At 30.0% G+C, this 15,818-nt stretch overlaps 1 protein-coding gene across 1 annotated transcript; it reads left to right on the top strand.

The window, feature by feature from the left end:
* The first annotated feature begins 8,727 nt into the window (after positions 1–8,727).
* LOC123011756 (glutamate receptor 2-like) lies at positions 8,728–15,184 on the top strand. The gene is made up of 10 exons (XM_044409371.1): positions 8,728–8,844; positions 11,559–11,751; positions 11,804–11,963; positions 12,007–12,185; positions 13,945–14,171; positions 14,220–14,289; positions 14,337–14,557; positions 14,588–14,759; positions 14,797–14,896; positions 14,944–15,184. Exons 1-10 carry the CDS (start codon positions 8,728–8,730, stop codon positions 15,182–15,184), a joined length of 1,680 nt encoding a protein of 559 aa, XP_044265306.1.
* The last annotated feature ends 634 nt before the right edge of the window (positions 15,185–15,818 follow it).

The following is a 15,818-nucleotide window of genomic DNA, read 5'->3' as shown; positions in this document are numbered from 1 at the left end:
TTTGTATTATTTCTAATGTCATTTAAAATTGTTTGACATGGCAATGCTGCCCAAAATGTATATAAAAAAATCTGCAAAAAATCAGTTTAGATTTTGGGTAAAAGATAATCTTTCTATGATTATTAGCTTTGGATATAGGGTTAAAATATGCTTTTAACAGTTTCAGTCTGAATATTATATCACGTGAATAAAAAGTATAAAACCAAACGTTTTTTGCTTAAACTATTTGTTTTTTGAAAAAACTAATTAATGAATGATAAAGTACTGTAAAAATGTGATGTTTWATCAAGAATAAAATTTTTGGAAATTTTATTTAATATTTTTATTCAATTTTTTCAATTTTTTTTTACATAAATTGCAACTTTGACAAAAAAATCGCTTAACTCAAAAACAAAACAAAATCTCGTTCTAAAAATATGATCACATTTTTTATGCTTCCTTAATCTATATTAATTCTGATTTTCTGAAAGCAAATAATTAAAAAAAACTATTGGTTTATAACAACACTTTAAAATTTTCTGATTTTTGTCAATAGTTTGTGAAAATTACTGAAGTAGAGTTTAATATCAGTACTTAAACTTTATAAGTCAAACTAGGTAAAATTAAAATCCTTTTGCAGAAAAAAATTGAGTCTAAAGAGTAAAAGTTTTACTCGGCGTGGAAATGGTGGATGCGCCAGCAAACTTTTCTTATAAAACTGATTTAATTCCGCCGAATATCGTCTCAATTTAGCCGAATCTGTCGTGTTTGACTCTGAATTGTTTTCTTCAATTCGATTTGCGCACAGTGAACTCCAGTTCGTGGAGTTTCCAAGTGTCAAACATACGCTAGGTAAATCAACGACACTCAACCCTCACGAGACCTCGTCGATATATAAGCGCTTCTCTTGTAATTTACCCCTWATTTATGGCAAAATTAACCCAAATGCAAGCTTTCTCAAAATTCCCACTCGTGTCGAGTATCAATTGTGGAAAAGAAAAAGCTGCAAGGTTGCGTCTATCGTAAATTACATTCGGCCGCTCTGAAACAGTCATTAGGCGTTAAACGCGATCCTGGTTTAGGTTAATGGATTTCAAATGCTTTAATGGATTTATATGGGCCCGTTTTAGTTTGAGTAAAAACCAAAACAACGCAGGCCTACAAGAAGAAATAATTGTGTTCGTTTTGTAAAATTTATTCTTGGCGTCATTTATCAGAAAGTAAAGCTCCATTAAGCTTCTGAAAATTTCAACCCGCACAATCTATTTTTGGCCATCAATCAGAACCGAAGCAAAAAATTAAATTAATTCTCGACAATATTGGCGAGCCATCAGTTTTACATTAAGGCAAAGGAAAATTGCGAAAGGAGTCGGGATTTGCAGCGATCAAATTGAGCCAATTGATCCCAATTTTTAATTTGTTAAAAGCACTTTCGCAAAAAATCAGCTTTGATTGTTATTTACTTTGCCAAATCAATTCCAAGTTTGACGGGCCGGAAATAATGTGTTAATCGGTTTGGAACAGACGTTTACTTTTTCAATTTTTTGTCTTTAAACTTTGTCAAACTCTTAGAATAGACAAACGCTAGACTAGAAAAATATTTTCTCTTTGGCAAACTTGACGCAAATGCCAACATTTCAAGATTTAGACACTGAAAGTTAGTTGGTCGGCGAGTAAAAATCTGATAGAATTTGGGCGAAAATGTAAAAACGGTTTTATGTGAAAAAGAATAAAGACACAAAAGAGTTTTAATGACACGAATAATTATACAGAGTGTTCTGTTTTTATTGTTACAAATTTGAACACGTAAAATAATATTCCATTTTAAGACAAAAGTTTCCTATAAACTTTATTTGTCAATTTTGGTCCATTTGGGTGCCATTTTACTTAAAAAAAAAGGAAAAATAATGTCGTTTTTGACCCCTAATTTAGCTATTTTATCAAAATTTTATGAAAAAAAATCAGTATTCATTAATGTTTTTATTTGCTTGAAAATAGATGGAAATAATATAATTTTTACCTAAATATTTTGAGCAAAAACAATTAATTTTTTTTTAAATAGGCAAAATTAGAAAATTTCTTGGCTTGCTTATTGAGCAAAATGTCGGAAAAAAAAGTACATTTTTAACCGAAAAAGTCAAAAATAATGTCATTTTTGATCAAATTTAGTCATTTTTTTCAAAAATTTTACAAAATCTTTTAAAAGAATAGCTTTTAACTTAAAAACGCTCTTAAAGGACCACTAATTTGGTGATTTTTTGCTTGTGAATAAAATTTTTGGGCCACCAAACTAAATCCAGTGAAACAGGCCAAAAAACGGAAATTTGAATCTAATTTAGTGATTTTGTGGAATGTTTTAGCAAAATTAGAAAAAAAGTTTTTAGCTCAAAAACATGCTTTTACACTCGAAAATGTCAAAAGTTGCATAATTTTCGACCTAATGTAGTAATTTTTGAAAGTTTTTGAGCAAATTTTTTTTCCTGAAAAGCTCTAAAAACAATTACAATATCAAAAATATTATCATTTTTGACCTAATTTGGTAACTTTTGGTATGCTTACGGAGAACAACATACATTTGAGCAAAAATGTAAAAACAGAGACCTCTTTTTTGTAAAAACCATAAAGTTTCGAATTTTGTTACTGAAAGTTGCAAGAAACTTCAGCCAGTTTTTGCTCAAAAGCGTTTTTGAAATAAATGGAAATAATCTAATTTTTTACCTAATCGACTTTTGGGCTTGTTTTGATCAGAAACAATTAAATTTATTTTCAAAAATAAGCAAAAAACACCATTTTCTATGTAATTAGAAAATTTCTTGGCTTGCTAGAGAAAAATGTCGCAAAGGAAAAATACATATTTAACTGCAAAAGTCAAAAATAATGCCATTTTTGACCAAATTTGGTCATCTTTTGCCAACACTTTGCAAAATCTTAAAAAAAAACAGTTTTAAACTCAAAACATGTTAAACGCTCTAAAAGGGGCTTGTAAATAAAATTTTTGGAAAAAAAGTAGGTGTGTAGGTCACCAAACTAAAGCAAGTGAAACAGGCCAAAAAAAACGGTAATTTGAATCTAATTTAGTGATTTTGTCGCCTATTTTAGCAAAATTAAAAAAAGTTTTCATCTCAAAAACATGCTTTTACTCTCTAAAATGTCAAAAGTAGTATAATTTTTGACCTAATTTGGTCTGTTTACGGAGAACTACATATGTTTGAGCAAAAATGTAAAAACAGTTTTATCAGTTTAGTGGAAATGAATAAAGACACAAAAGAATTTTAATAACGCGAATATATTTTCATGTCTGAATTGTTTATGAAACGATTTTTTTAAATAACGAGCAATTATTCCTACTGCAGCATGCAACCCTTTAATTAAATATTATCTGCTATCAAAGAATTCTAGTACAAAGAAACTATTTATATAAGAAGTCGTAACATTATTATTCATGTAATACTGCAGCTTTAACATGCTTTAATTAAAATTTCGCTTTGATGAAAACAGTTTTACCAATAATTACATTCTATTAAAATTTACTAACTAAAATGTTTTTTGGTATTTCTTTCTCTTGTATTTAACAAAAACCTCAATAGCTGTAAGTTTTGATTTATTCAAGCATTTTATAAGATATTGCAATAACTTTTTATTAACAAAGTTTATCTTCTATTTCGTTTTACCAAACTTAATAAAAATTCTTCGTTGTGTGTTGTCCATAAAAATGCAGAATTTCTAAACAGTTATGTCCCCTGTAACTATGTTTAATTTAAAATTTTGATTTGCATAAAATCACATCGGCCGTAGAAGAATAATTACATTATCCCAATGCGCATTAAACCATCGAAGCGATTTGAGGAATTCAAACAAACAACATTCCCTCTGGATGCCCGAAGCCGTCCTGAATTTGTTTGTATTTTGTCTGACAATTCGGTTAATTGGAATTTTTATTATAATAAATTACCCAAAGCGAAATCTTAATGATGAGGAAAATCCATCAGGTTGATTGATAACTCTCAACACTATTTGCCACAATTAATTTTGTTCAGCAACGGATTTATTTCTGTGAAATTGTAAAATTCCATCCGATTCGATGATGATTAATGAGCTTTTTTAATGCGCAATCTACAATATGTAGCATTGAACGGATGCCAGTTTTCGACAATTCAGGAACCAGATCTGAAATAAATTCAACACAAATAACGCCTGTCTGTAAATAACTGCAACGAGCGCGTTTTTGCAGCCGTTCACAAATACGTTATTTTATGAAGAGATTCAGACCGGATTTGGAATTTATTACAATCCAGTGTTTTATCTCAATTGAGTTAAGTAAATTTTTGGCTCTGATCAATTATTTTTTGCTTATAATAATTTTAATAATTCATTAAAGCCATTTATTTTCGAGCTTTCTGCAGTATTACCAACGAAATGGATTAAAATAATTGAAGCTTTTGCGTCGCGAGTTTATGAATATTGCATACTTGTTAAACTATTTATAAATAATTACAATGTTTAGTAAAGCGTGCTCGAATGAAATTTGTCAAACTGTCTATCGTGAAATTAATAACTAAAGCCAGTTATTATTGTACATATTAAACGATTATTCAATCCTCGAAATAGTTAATCAAATATTTTATTATAACCGTCAAAATTAGATTTATTCTGGTGAAAGCAATTGAAAATTATTTACGTTTAACAAAAATTATATTCATTTAGAATTTTTGATTATTATTAATTTGAAAATGCTTTTGAAAGGTGAAGTAAGAAACGGCTTTGAAAACTTTGTTAATAACAAGTCCCTACTTACTTTAATATGATAAAGTTTAGTAGGTATCTTATAAAAGTTTTTTCCAAACATTTTGTTTTATAAAATAGCTGTATTTTCTTGAAACTTCTTGTTGAACTTAAAGCGCGAATAAGTTGCTACATCTGACACGAAACTTTTCGTGTGATAGTTAAGTTGAACAGTGTGTTATGCATCATTTATCAAGTCCAGGCCTGGCATTTTTACCTAGCAAAACTCAAAAAACACTCGTTTTAGTTTCTTGCCCTTTAACGAAATAAAATAACTGACTAAAAGATCAGTTTACGATTTCGTTTAATCTCTTTTATCCGGAAACGTAATAAAAGTGACCCTTTTGTGACTAAATAATACAAGTAAAAGTTTTACCTTTCATGTAAAAACTCGCTTAAACGTTTTTTCTTTTGCCATGACATTTATTATGTGGTTCCTTTTGCTGCTTTAGAAATTTCTGGAGAGGTACATTGTAGATCATCAGCATCGGCATTTTGCACTAGTTATCCTATAGTTAAATCAATAAACACTTTTAAGAATCTTAACACAAATTCCGAAACTGAGGCATAATGCTTGTAATGATTTCATTGCAAAGCATCCTTTTTAATTTTGTTTATTTAATTGCTAATTATAATGTTCCTGTTTACGGATAAAATAGTATATGTTGCAACAACATAATATACTATATGTTACAACATAGTATACTATTAAATCAAACTCAAATTTCCTTCACTTTTCTGAATGTAAATAGTTTATAAAAATTGAGTTTTCGCAAAAAATTGACGTTTTTAAGAGACTTAGAACCGTTTGAACTTTATACAAAAAATTTAATAAAATCCTACAATTGATGATGTCGAATTCTTAATGAAAATGTAATAAATGAAGAAAATCCAACAAAAAAACAGATAAAATTATGTAATAAAACAAACACTTTGTTCATTTTGCAATGGTTCCTTTCAATTTTTTTTTTCTTTAATTACACTAGTTTACACGATCTTTACATATACCTTAGCTGAAACTTATAATTTCTTATAAATTTTCAGGCACTGAGTTTAAAAAAATATTTAAAAATCCACCACGTCACGTTTAAGAAATATGTAATTAATAAAAATACAAAAACCAACAAATTAAAAACAGTTGTTTTACTTTGTTTTTTATACCTTTTTGAATCAGTTTAAGTTGTTTTACTTTGTTTTTTATACTTTTTTGAATCAGTTTCCTTTATAAAAGTCCAACAGTAGTCCCCTAACATATTTTCGTGACAAAAACCTTTGGTATCTTCAATTTTCGAAAACCTTTAGATCTTGATAAAAACGCTCATCTTGTCTAAGTTTTTAGAGAAAAAGTACAAATGCGAGTCAGTAAAATGTATTTTAAGAGTGATATTTACACTCATCTGGTGACAATTTTGTAACTAATGAGAAACAATTTTAATTTTAAATGAATTTTAAATCCAAAAATTTGTTTAATAGAAGGTAAATAAACATAAAAATAATAATTTAATAAAGGTATATTAAATAAGTTACATATTATTTGTAAACTAGTGTTATTAGTTACAATTCATATTTAGTTTTGTTTATTTAAAATCCTATTTTGTATAATTTAAACTGTTTACATGCTGTAGTAAACATTAATAATTGTATCGATAATTTAATAAAACATGGATTTAAAACGTGTGTAAATACTTGACTGTAATTATTTGATTAATTTGACATAATAAATATAAAATAAAGTGTATCTTTTTCTCCCGGAGGTAAAAGTTACTGTCTCTCCTCCTGTGTAATACACATAATTTTTCCTACAGTCCAGCAAGAAAAACTAACATTTGTTTTTAATATCCCAGTTTTGTCATTAAATACATATAGCAGCATGTTTTTGCGTTTCTATAGAGAAAGTAAAATTTTTACATCCCTAAAAGTTTATACAGGGAAGATTATAAAAAACTCCTCAAGTCCTAACTGCATTATTTTTTTTAAATGACAATACTTCTCAGAACAAAATTGTACAATTTATCTATTGTTTGGGATAAATACTCAATCAATGCTACTTTCTGTTTCACCGAGACCGACATTAATTTCAGTTTTTTAAATGAAACACCCAATATGTTTTACTATTTTTAGTTTAGTCATTAAATTTTCTCTCAACAAGCTCACTAACTATTATTTATCACCAACTTTTGATTCTAGACAGTTAAAAAATTAAATTAAATAAAGTAGACTTCAGAAGAAATAAAACATTTTTATTCATTTTATCTAAAAGAAGAAAACAGTTCAACTTTGACCAAAGACGTATTGTAACGCCTTTTTATAATCCAGTCTGTAGATATATATTTTTATTATAATTTTGACAAATGAGGGAGGTAATTAGCCACTTTCGTTAATAAAATTACACTAAAAAAACTTTTAATTACAATAAAAAAACTTTTTTTTCATTAGAATCGTAGGAAAAACTTCTTAAACAATCATATCATTGCGACAACAAAAATTTGTTAGTATTACAGCACTTTCAATTTTATTCAAAAACGTTCCCAATGTAAAAAATACGTATACAACCATCAAACACAGCATTTTTTTATTTCTTTATAACTACAAGTTGCACAAACTTATTTTCTTGTCACTCTAATAGTTTATTGAATTATAAACCTACTAAAAGAGGTATAAAACAAGAATCGATTTTTCCAGACTAATTTCTAAAAATGAAAACAATCCATATGATTATTTTACTGTTTCTGGGTCAAAAAATTCCACTGTTACTAGTGAAAAATTTTTCAAAAAAAAACGTTGCACTGATTGTCACAACTACTTAAAAGCAAATCGAGGTTTTTGTTAAGTTTAGTATCAATTTTTTCACAGTTCAGAAGAAATATGAGTAAATCGAAAAAAATCATCCGACGACAACTGAAAAAAAAACTTTTCGTGTAATAATTACACACACGTTTAAGAAAATAAAATAACTTGCGGAAACAATCAATTTACAATTTCGTTCAATCTCTTTTAAACCAAACTCAAGTTGCACTTTTTGCGCAATGTAGTTTATAAAAATAGCGTTCTTGCAGAACGTGAGTCGTTAAAAAGCGGATTGTGGAGTTACTAATAGCTTGAGTTTATTGTTACCAGTTTCGAATTGAAGAAAAATCGCAAAAGTTTCCAAGTTTCCGGTTTGAGGTGGTAATGTGTGCTCCATTACCTGATTTAAATCGTCGGGAAGAGTATTTCGAGCGCACTAAAACAACGTCTTTGAAACTTAAACTAGTATAAGTCAAAAAGTAGTAGAGCTGGAGAAATATTGCTCTGGGTGTTCGCAAGCTCCACATGTTTGAAACTAAATCAATCTGAAAAGTTCAGACCTGAAGTATGATTTTTAGAGGAAAAATCAACACTTTTTCCGACTAAAACTCAGGCTGCACTTATAGGAAATCCCCTGAGATTGATTTTCTATTAACGCTCCTAATTAATGTACATTACGAAACCACTTTAACGAGCAATTTAAACTTTCATTAAACATTTATTTATGAAGTGGTTCTCGGGGCGCAATTAAGACCGCCTGAATTATAGATTCATATTTTTATTTTACAATGATTTGTCATGAAAATGTTCACTTTTCTTGTGAATTAGAGAGTCGAGAAAATTACCAGAGTGGTAAGTGGTAGGTTTGCTTGTCTCTTGACTGGTTTATTTATGGAAGAAAGTTGATATATAAGGACTTCTCCGTTTCGAATTCCCAGTTTTCCAGGTAATAAAATGAATGTCGTTTGCTCTCTAGTGGCGTTTTGCGTCGTTATCTTTTCCGTCAACTGTAGTTTCATCGATATTGAATTCCTGAAGGATTTTTTCACGGATAGAAACCTTCTACTCACCATTAATAATTGCTGGAGTTATGGTATAAAGCGTTTTGTTGGTGACTCCGCTTCGAAATATGTTTCAGACAAGAATAAAATGTTCCTGAAAGATATGGCATTGTCGCAAATGACACAAACTGGGTTTTATAAAAATGACGTTGATGCGTTGAAGAAATGGTCCAATAGACATTATTTGGTCTTGGATTTTAGAGGTTGTCAAAGCTCGGAAAAAATTATTTACGAGGTATGAAAATTTTAATTATTTTCATGCGTTACATGATCTTGGAATCATTACTCTTTGAGTTAAGACACTGCGAGGCTTCAAAGGAAACTCCAAATTACGATGTTTTACCCTCTCAGGGGTCTATGAGCAAAAACGGGGTTTGTTACTAAGAAGACATTTATTAGAAAATACTTTACACTTAAAGCTTTGAGACAAAAAATATAACAGGGCGACAAAAAAAGGGCATGTCGTGACCAACCAACCGTGAGACAAATCAAATGCACTAACAAAATTTTTCAAAAAATCCACAAACTTTGAACTGAATAATTTTTTCTAATTTATAATAATTTCACTTCAAAAAAATTACTCAATAACTATTAAGCCGACTTCCTTCAAATAAAGAACAATCTAAAGAAATGGATTTGCCCTTTAGAATAATATGCAATTGGAAATTTAATATTTGCAAACTTTTCTTCGAACAGTGTTCGAAGAAGTTCGAAAGAAATCGAAATAATCTGAGAAAAAACCTCCGAGTAATTTTTTTTCATCATCACCATCGTATAGAGCATCTCTTTATTAGTTGCAATTCAAAATTTTAAAAGAATATACCGAGTAGTTTTCAAGATATGGTTTTTTGAAATTAAGATTTGCTAATCAAACATTGCACCATATAGGAGAAATGCATGTTAATCTTACTTAAAATTTTTATAAAAGTATTTGTTTTAAGGCTTTGGTTTGGCCTAAAAATGGTCAATTGCACCTTTTTTGTTCTAATTAAAATAAATAAAACAGTTTGTTTACTTAAAACAAGTAAAAAGTAACTGCGTACTAATTAAAACAAAAAAAGAGTTTCTTTGTTTCACTAGCCTTAAATATAAGGGCAAATCTTTTTCAAATCAAATCACTTTCCATTCCGACTTGTTTACTTTTTTCTAGCTTTCTGAACTTTTTTTTGACTCTAATTAGAGCAAAGAAGGTGCAATTGACCATTTGACCATAACATGCATTTCTAATATATGGCGCCATGTTTGATTAGCAAACCTTAACTTCAAAAAATCATATCTTGACAACTACTCGGTATATTTTTTAAAAATTTGAATATCAACTAATAAAGAGATGCTCTACACGATGGTGATGATAAAAAAATAATCGTAAAATTTTTCTTAAAATATTTCTATTTACTTCGAACTTCTTCGAACACTGAAGAAAAGTTTGCAAATATTAAATTTCAAATTGCATATCATTCTAAGAGGCAAGTCCATCCCTTTAGAATGGAATTTATTTAAAAAAAACTGCCTAATAGTTATTGAGTAATGATTTTTTAACGTTAAATTATTATACAATAAGTTTTTGGACTTTTTGAAAAAAAAATTTGTGCATTTGATTTGTCTCACTGAGACGAACAAAATGATATACAGGGTGTTCCAATGAAAACGAGCTATCCCGAATATCTCAGAAACTAAAAAGACTTTGCAAAAACGCCGAAACAGGTCGATTTTGTTTCCGAGGGAGACATTTTTTGACGTAATTTTAAAATTACCTCCGATAACCCTTTAATCCCCACGCACCCCAACTTTAAAAATTTTAATGGCACTACTCTAGTGGCACATCAAATGAAAGCTATTTTAGCAAGGTTTTCAAAACTTTTTACCAAAATTGAATCAGACCATCCATTCATGAGATACAGGGTGTTCTAATGAAAACAAACCATCTTTGAACAAATTTCCAAAAAAAATCCCGAAACAGGTTAATTTTGTTTTTAAAAGTGACATTTTTGACGCAATTTTAAAAGCACCTTCACTAACCCTTTAACCTCTATACCACTTAACTCCAAAATGTCAAATAGCACCAACCACTACTGATACAACAAGTGAAAACATGCTCTTTAAAAGCTTTTTTCCAAAATGAAATGATTTTTATACATTCATAAAATATCGGCAAAAAAACTAATCTTTTAGCAGTCAGTTTTACAAAGGAACTTAAAAACTATATTACTATTTTTTAGATACTTACATTAAATTATAAGAAACTTCATTACTCCCTGTTCTTTAGTCCGATTATTTTGACAATAAAATAAAGAAATAAAAATAAGTTTGTTACAGCTTTAATAATACTTATAACAATGTTAGTATTAATTACTAATTAGAAACATTATCTTTTGAGAATAGATAATCCCATTCAACTTGAGGTGGGAAGAGTTAAAGGATTAGTGGAGGTGCTTTTAAAATTGTGTCAAAAAATGTCCTTTTTAAAAACTAAATTAACCTGGTTCGTTTTTTTGCAAATTCTTTCTGCTTCGTTTTTATTAGAACAACCTGTATCTCGTGAATGGATGGTCTGATTCAATTTTGGTAAAAAGTTTTGAAAAGCTTGGTAAAATAAATTTCATTTGAGGTGCTACAAGTAGGGTAGTGTTATTTAAATTTTTAAAGTTGGGATGCGTAAAGGGTTACTGGAGGTGATTTAAAAATTACGTCAAAAAATGTCCCTCGGCGTTTTTGCAAAGTTTTTTTAGTTTGAGAAATATTCGGAGTGGCTCGTTTTCATCGAAACACTCTGTATAATATGTCAAGTTGTCACAATATGCCCTTTTTTGTGTTGTTTCTTGCAGTAAAAAACTTTAAATTATTATTATTATTAATTAAAAAAGCCAAGGAAATATAATTTTATTAAATTAAGCTCTCTAGGGATGAAGTTTCTGCGAACGTTTCTTCCAGCTCGTTTTTTAATTTTAGTTGAACAGAACGAATATCTTTGTGTATTCGCTGCGGTATCTTTTCTTCGTGTCTGTTGTCGACTTCCCAGCTTTCGCATTAAAATTAAACGACTACCAGCTCCTCCCCAACGTGGAGGTAGTCTGTGCAATCTTTGACGGCGAATCGGTGTTTTTGCACCAACCGTACAAAGTGGGGAAGATTAACGAATTAAGTAAAACCGCGTCAACTCATGTAAACCATGTTATTCAAATGAGGCATTTCAGTGTGGGAGAATTATGGAAATTGGTCATTGGCAGGAGGCCTTTTCGAGCGTTATGCCACCATCCCCACGCCTCAAAGACGGGCAAACCTCCACCATGCCAATCTGGTGGTCGTAATTGTCATTTATGAGAACGACACATGGAACCATTTAACGGATTACAGGTGGGGAAGTTTTTGAAAAAAAAATATTTCAGTGTGGTTTCAGGAATCCGGGTGTTGACACTTTCACCAAGCAAGACTTTGAATCAATGAAGTGCGTGTTTGAGCACTTGAATATTAATTATTCTTTAACTGGGGTGGATAGTTACGGTTATTATGATAAAGAGACAAAGAAATTTAGCGGTTTAGTTCGCGAGATACAACGTGGAAAAGCAGATGTGTCAGGTAATACACTTCTGACGCTTCAGAGATTATGTCGAAAGGAGTTATTGCAAAATAAACGAGGTTTTAAGTCTTTTTTTAACGAGCATTTGCGATGCTGACATAGGGGCTGTTCCAACTTTCAACTCCGAGGCTTTTATTTTATTACCCAATTTTGGGAGGTTTATTAATTGCAAATTCAAATTCACTACTCCAAAAAATTGAGAGAGCAAAAAAATTTCTTAAATTGTTTGGTGATTTTTTAAAGGCTGTATATCTCAGTAAAAAGTGGTCGTATCTATAGACGATTAAAAAAAACATTTTGAAGCTCTAAGTTTTTAGTTCTAAGATCTTCTATAAAAACTTTCTGAGCTGAAAAAAATGCATTTTTTTTGGAAAGTTAAAAAAATTCAAGAAACAATACTGACTAATTTTTGAGACCAGTCACCTATGATATACCCTCATTTTAAAAAGTTAATACCGCTAAGCTGTATTCAGCACTCGATTTTCGAACATTCATGCAAAAAATTTTTTTTTTATTTTTTAAATTGCCTTTTTCAAATTTAACGATTACCAGATTGTAAGAAAAAGTTAAAAAAATAACTTTTTTCTATTTCTATGAAGATTACACTATGTCCAGAACCAATACTCTGTTTCTTTAATTTTTTTGAAAAACTTTGATCAATCGGTCCAAGAAAACAATTTAATAAATCGATTTAAAAATTTACAGGATTACTCGTATTAGTGGTTCATTAAGCTACAAAAAACCTAGAAACATTGGTCTCCCATCAATATTTGTGAACACGCAAGAGATTTATTATAACAACGAAAAATTAATTTTTTCTCTTTTCTTTAAATCAATGTTAAAAATAAAAAAATTCAAAAAATTGTAAAAGCTCTGTAGGAAATTTATTCCAGCTGAGTAAACATATCCCAAGAACAAAAAGACACAAATATTTTTTCTCGCCCTACTTTTTAGGATTGCGAGATAACCGCAGCTCAGAAAATTTTTTGTCAAAAAATATCAATCTACAAATTTAAAGCTTCAAAATATTTGTTTGTTAATCTAAATACGACCATTTTTCAAAAATCATCAAAAAATTTTTTGTTCCCATAATTTTTTTAACCAGTAAAATTTGTTTTAACGATTAAATACTAGTATATATTAGCTTTGTGCTATTATACACATTTTTGCATCGGTTTTGTGAAAAATTGCAAAAATTACATTCTAGGCTAACAAAAAGTATAAAACCAAGTATAGACCTGATCTGAATTGTTGTGACTTATGTTTTTTAAATAAACTATTTATTTTTTAAAAGTCACATTGGTAAGTAATAAAGTACTATAAAAATGTAACTTTCTCAAGAATAAAATTTTTCGGTTTTTTATTTTTTTTTGAGGTGTGCAAAATTTTTAATTTTCTCAAATGGCAACTCATATAAAACTTTTCTTTACAAAGACTATAATCTAAAGATTACTACTATCTACAGTTTATTCAGTTTTAATTGCATAACTAAAAAATAAAACAAAATTTCTTCTCAAAACACAATCTCATTTTTGTTTGTAATTTTTAATAACTATTATTTTCCGAAGATAAATCATTAAGAAAACGTTCCATACTTTTTGTTCACCCTGTATTAGGTCAAAATATCTACATTTTACTTAACCAAAATGGTAATAGTGCTTAAAAATTTGTAAAAAAAAACTAAAATGAGAAAACTGTAATATTTATTCTTATAATTGTGGTAAGTAAAATCCGGTATAAATATTTTGTGTGTGTTAGGCGTTTCAATATATTTCACCGAGGACAGATACGCAGCAGTGGACCTGATAAAAATGGGTAACCCTTTAGCAATCCGGTTTATAGTCAAAAAACCCTCAACTTCCTACATCAAAAACATATTTTTTATAACTTTCAACAAAAACGTTTGGATCGCTTCTATCGTCATCATGCTGATAACAGCCATCGTCGTAAAAGTAATCCTAGGTTGGGAAGTAAAAACCAAAAAGGTTTGCGATATTGTGTTATTTTCATTCACCGTCCAGTTTTCATTACAGAAAGTCAAGCAAAACTCGTATAGTTTGAGCGACGTGACTCTAATTGCCTTGGAAGCCGTTTGCCAACAAGGTTTCCCCCGAAAATAAAATGTAAAGAGTCTAGGCCTTAATTTTCAGGAACTACAACCGAGCCTCAGAGTCTGTCAGGTCGCATCCTCGTTTTAATTTTCTTTGCAGCTTTTCTCTTCATCTACGTGTCTTACAGTGCTAACATTGTTGTCCTCCTGCAATCCACGACGAAAATCAACGACATCCAGGAACTCCTCGAGAGCAGAATCCAAGTCGGGGGTTGCCAGACGCACTACATGAAGAATTATTTCGAAGTTGGGTCAAAAACAGTAAATAAATTTAATCAAACTGGTTTTTAGTCGATAAAAAAGGGGCCTTTGCAAAAATTATACTTGAAGAAAATTTATCCGGATCAATATTTCCCTCTTGAGTCCGGGATGAAAAAGCTGCAACAAGGGAATTTCGCTTTCCACGTTTTATTGCAAGCGGCTTACGTGTATATCCTGAAAAACTTCACCAATTACGAAATTTGTGGGTTGCAGGAATTGCCTGGATACATCGAAGTGAGTTAAATACAAGTGGAGAATTATTGAGTGTTTTTTGCAGGAGAATCGAGGCTACGTCGCAGTTCCCAAGCACTCGCCCTACAAGGACCTGTTCAAAGTCGCGTAAGTGAGTTTTTCCGACCCAAAACCACAACTTATTTCAGCTGCAGGATACTGAAAGTGGATGAATACGGCCTGCAGAGGCGCACAAATTTGCGCATTATTATGAAACCGAAATGTTTCTCCCAATCGGCGACTTTTAAAAGCGTCGGCTTTTACGACTGCGAACAGGTTCTCTGGATTTGGGTCTTCGGGACGATTTTAGCTTTGGCGTTTTTTGCCGCTGAAGTTTTTTTCGATAAGTTTTTAGCATCTAGATTGGGGGCACGTGTGTCTAAAAACTTTACATAACTTTGTCATCAGATTTAATCAAATTAGATAACGGGACGCGCCATAATTAAAAGCTTTTGCGTGTCTTTGTTGGATCAATAAATTCTTCTGCTTTAAAGTAATTATTTAGGTCGCATGGCACAAATGAGTGGTTTTGTGCACAGTTAGCGTGAAAATAGAAGGAAAATATTTTCGTTTTATTCACTAATTTGTAGTCTACCTCATGATAAATTATGATGAATTTCGTTCAACCACAAAACTAATAAACTTGAATGCTTGTACTTTTTCTTTCAGCTAAATAAAGTAACATTGTTAAAGAGCTTACAAAGAAAATGCTCATCATTACAGAAAATAGGAAAACTGATGTATTTGTTTCATAAATTATGTTTACAGTATTGATTGGCTTCAAGGTAGGAAATAAAGCAAATGTAATTAACGAAGCAAATTAAATATTTGTGCTTTCGCACCTGCATCCGCTTTAATTCATCCTTATTAAAATCATAATTATCATTGTTAAACTAGAATTTATTAGACAAAAAACTTTGACAAATAAACTACAAACCAATTTCAGCGTTTTCACAATTTCAGAATAGGTCAAGTAAACAAAAAATCGAAATTTTTGACATTTTTATTAATGTCATAGACTTAGCGTTAG

The sequence above is a fragment of the Tribolium madens genome, unplaced genomic scaffold (genome assembly GCF_015345945.1).
Source record: "Tribolium madens isolate multiple individuals breed KSU strain unplaced genomic scaffold, Tmad_KSU_1.1 Scaffold_91;HRSCAF=231;Tcas5.2_LG7, whole genome shotgun sequence".
Taxonomy (NCBI): domain Eukaryota; kingdom Metazoa; phylum Arthropoda; class Insecta; order Coleoptera; family Tenebrionidae; genus Tribolium; species Tribolium madens.
Note: the sequence above shows the minus strand (reverse complement) of the source record. Positions and strands in the feature narration are given on the sequence as shown.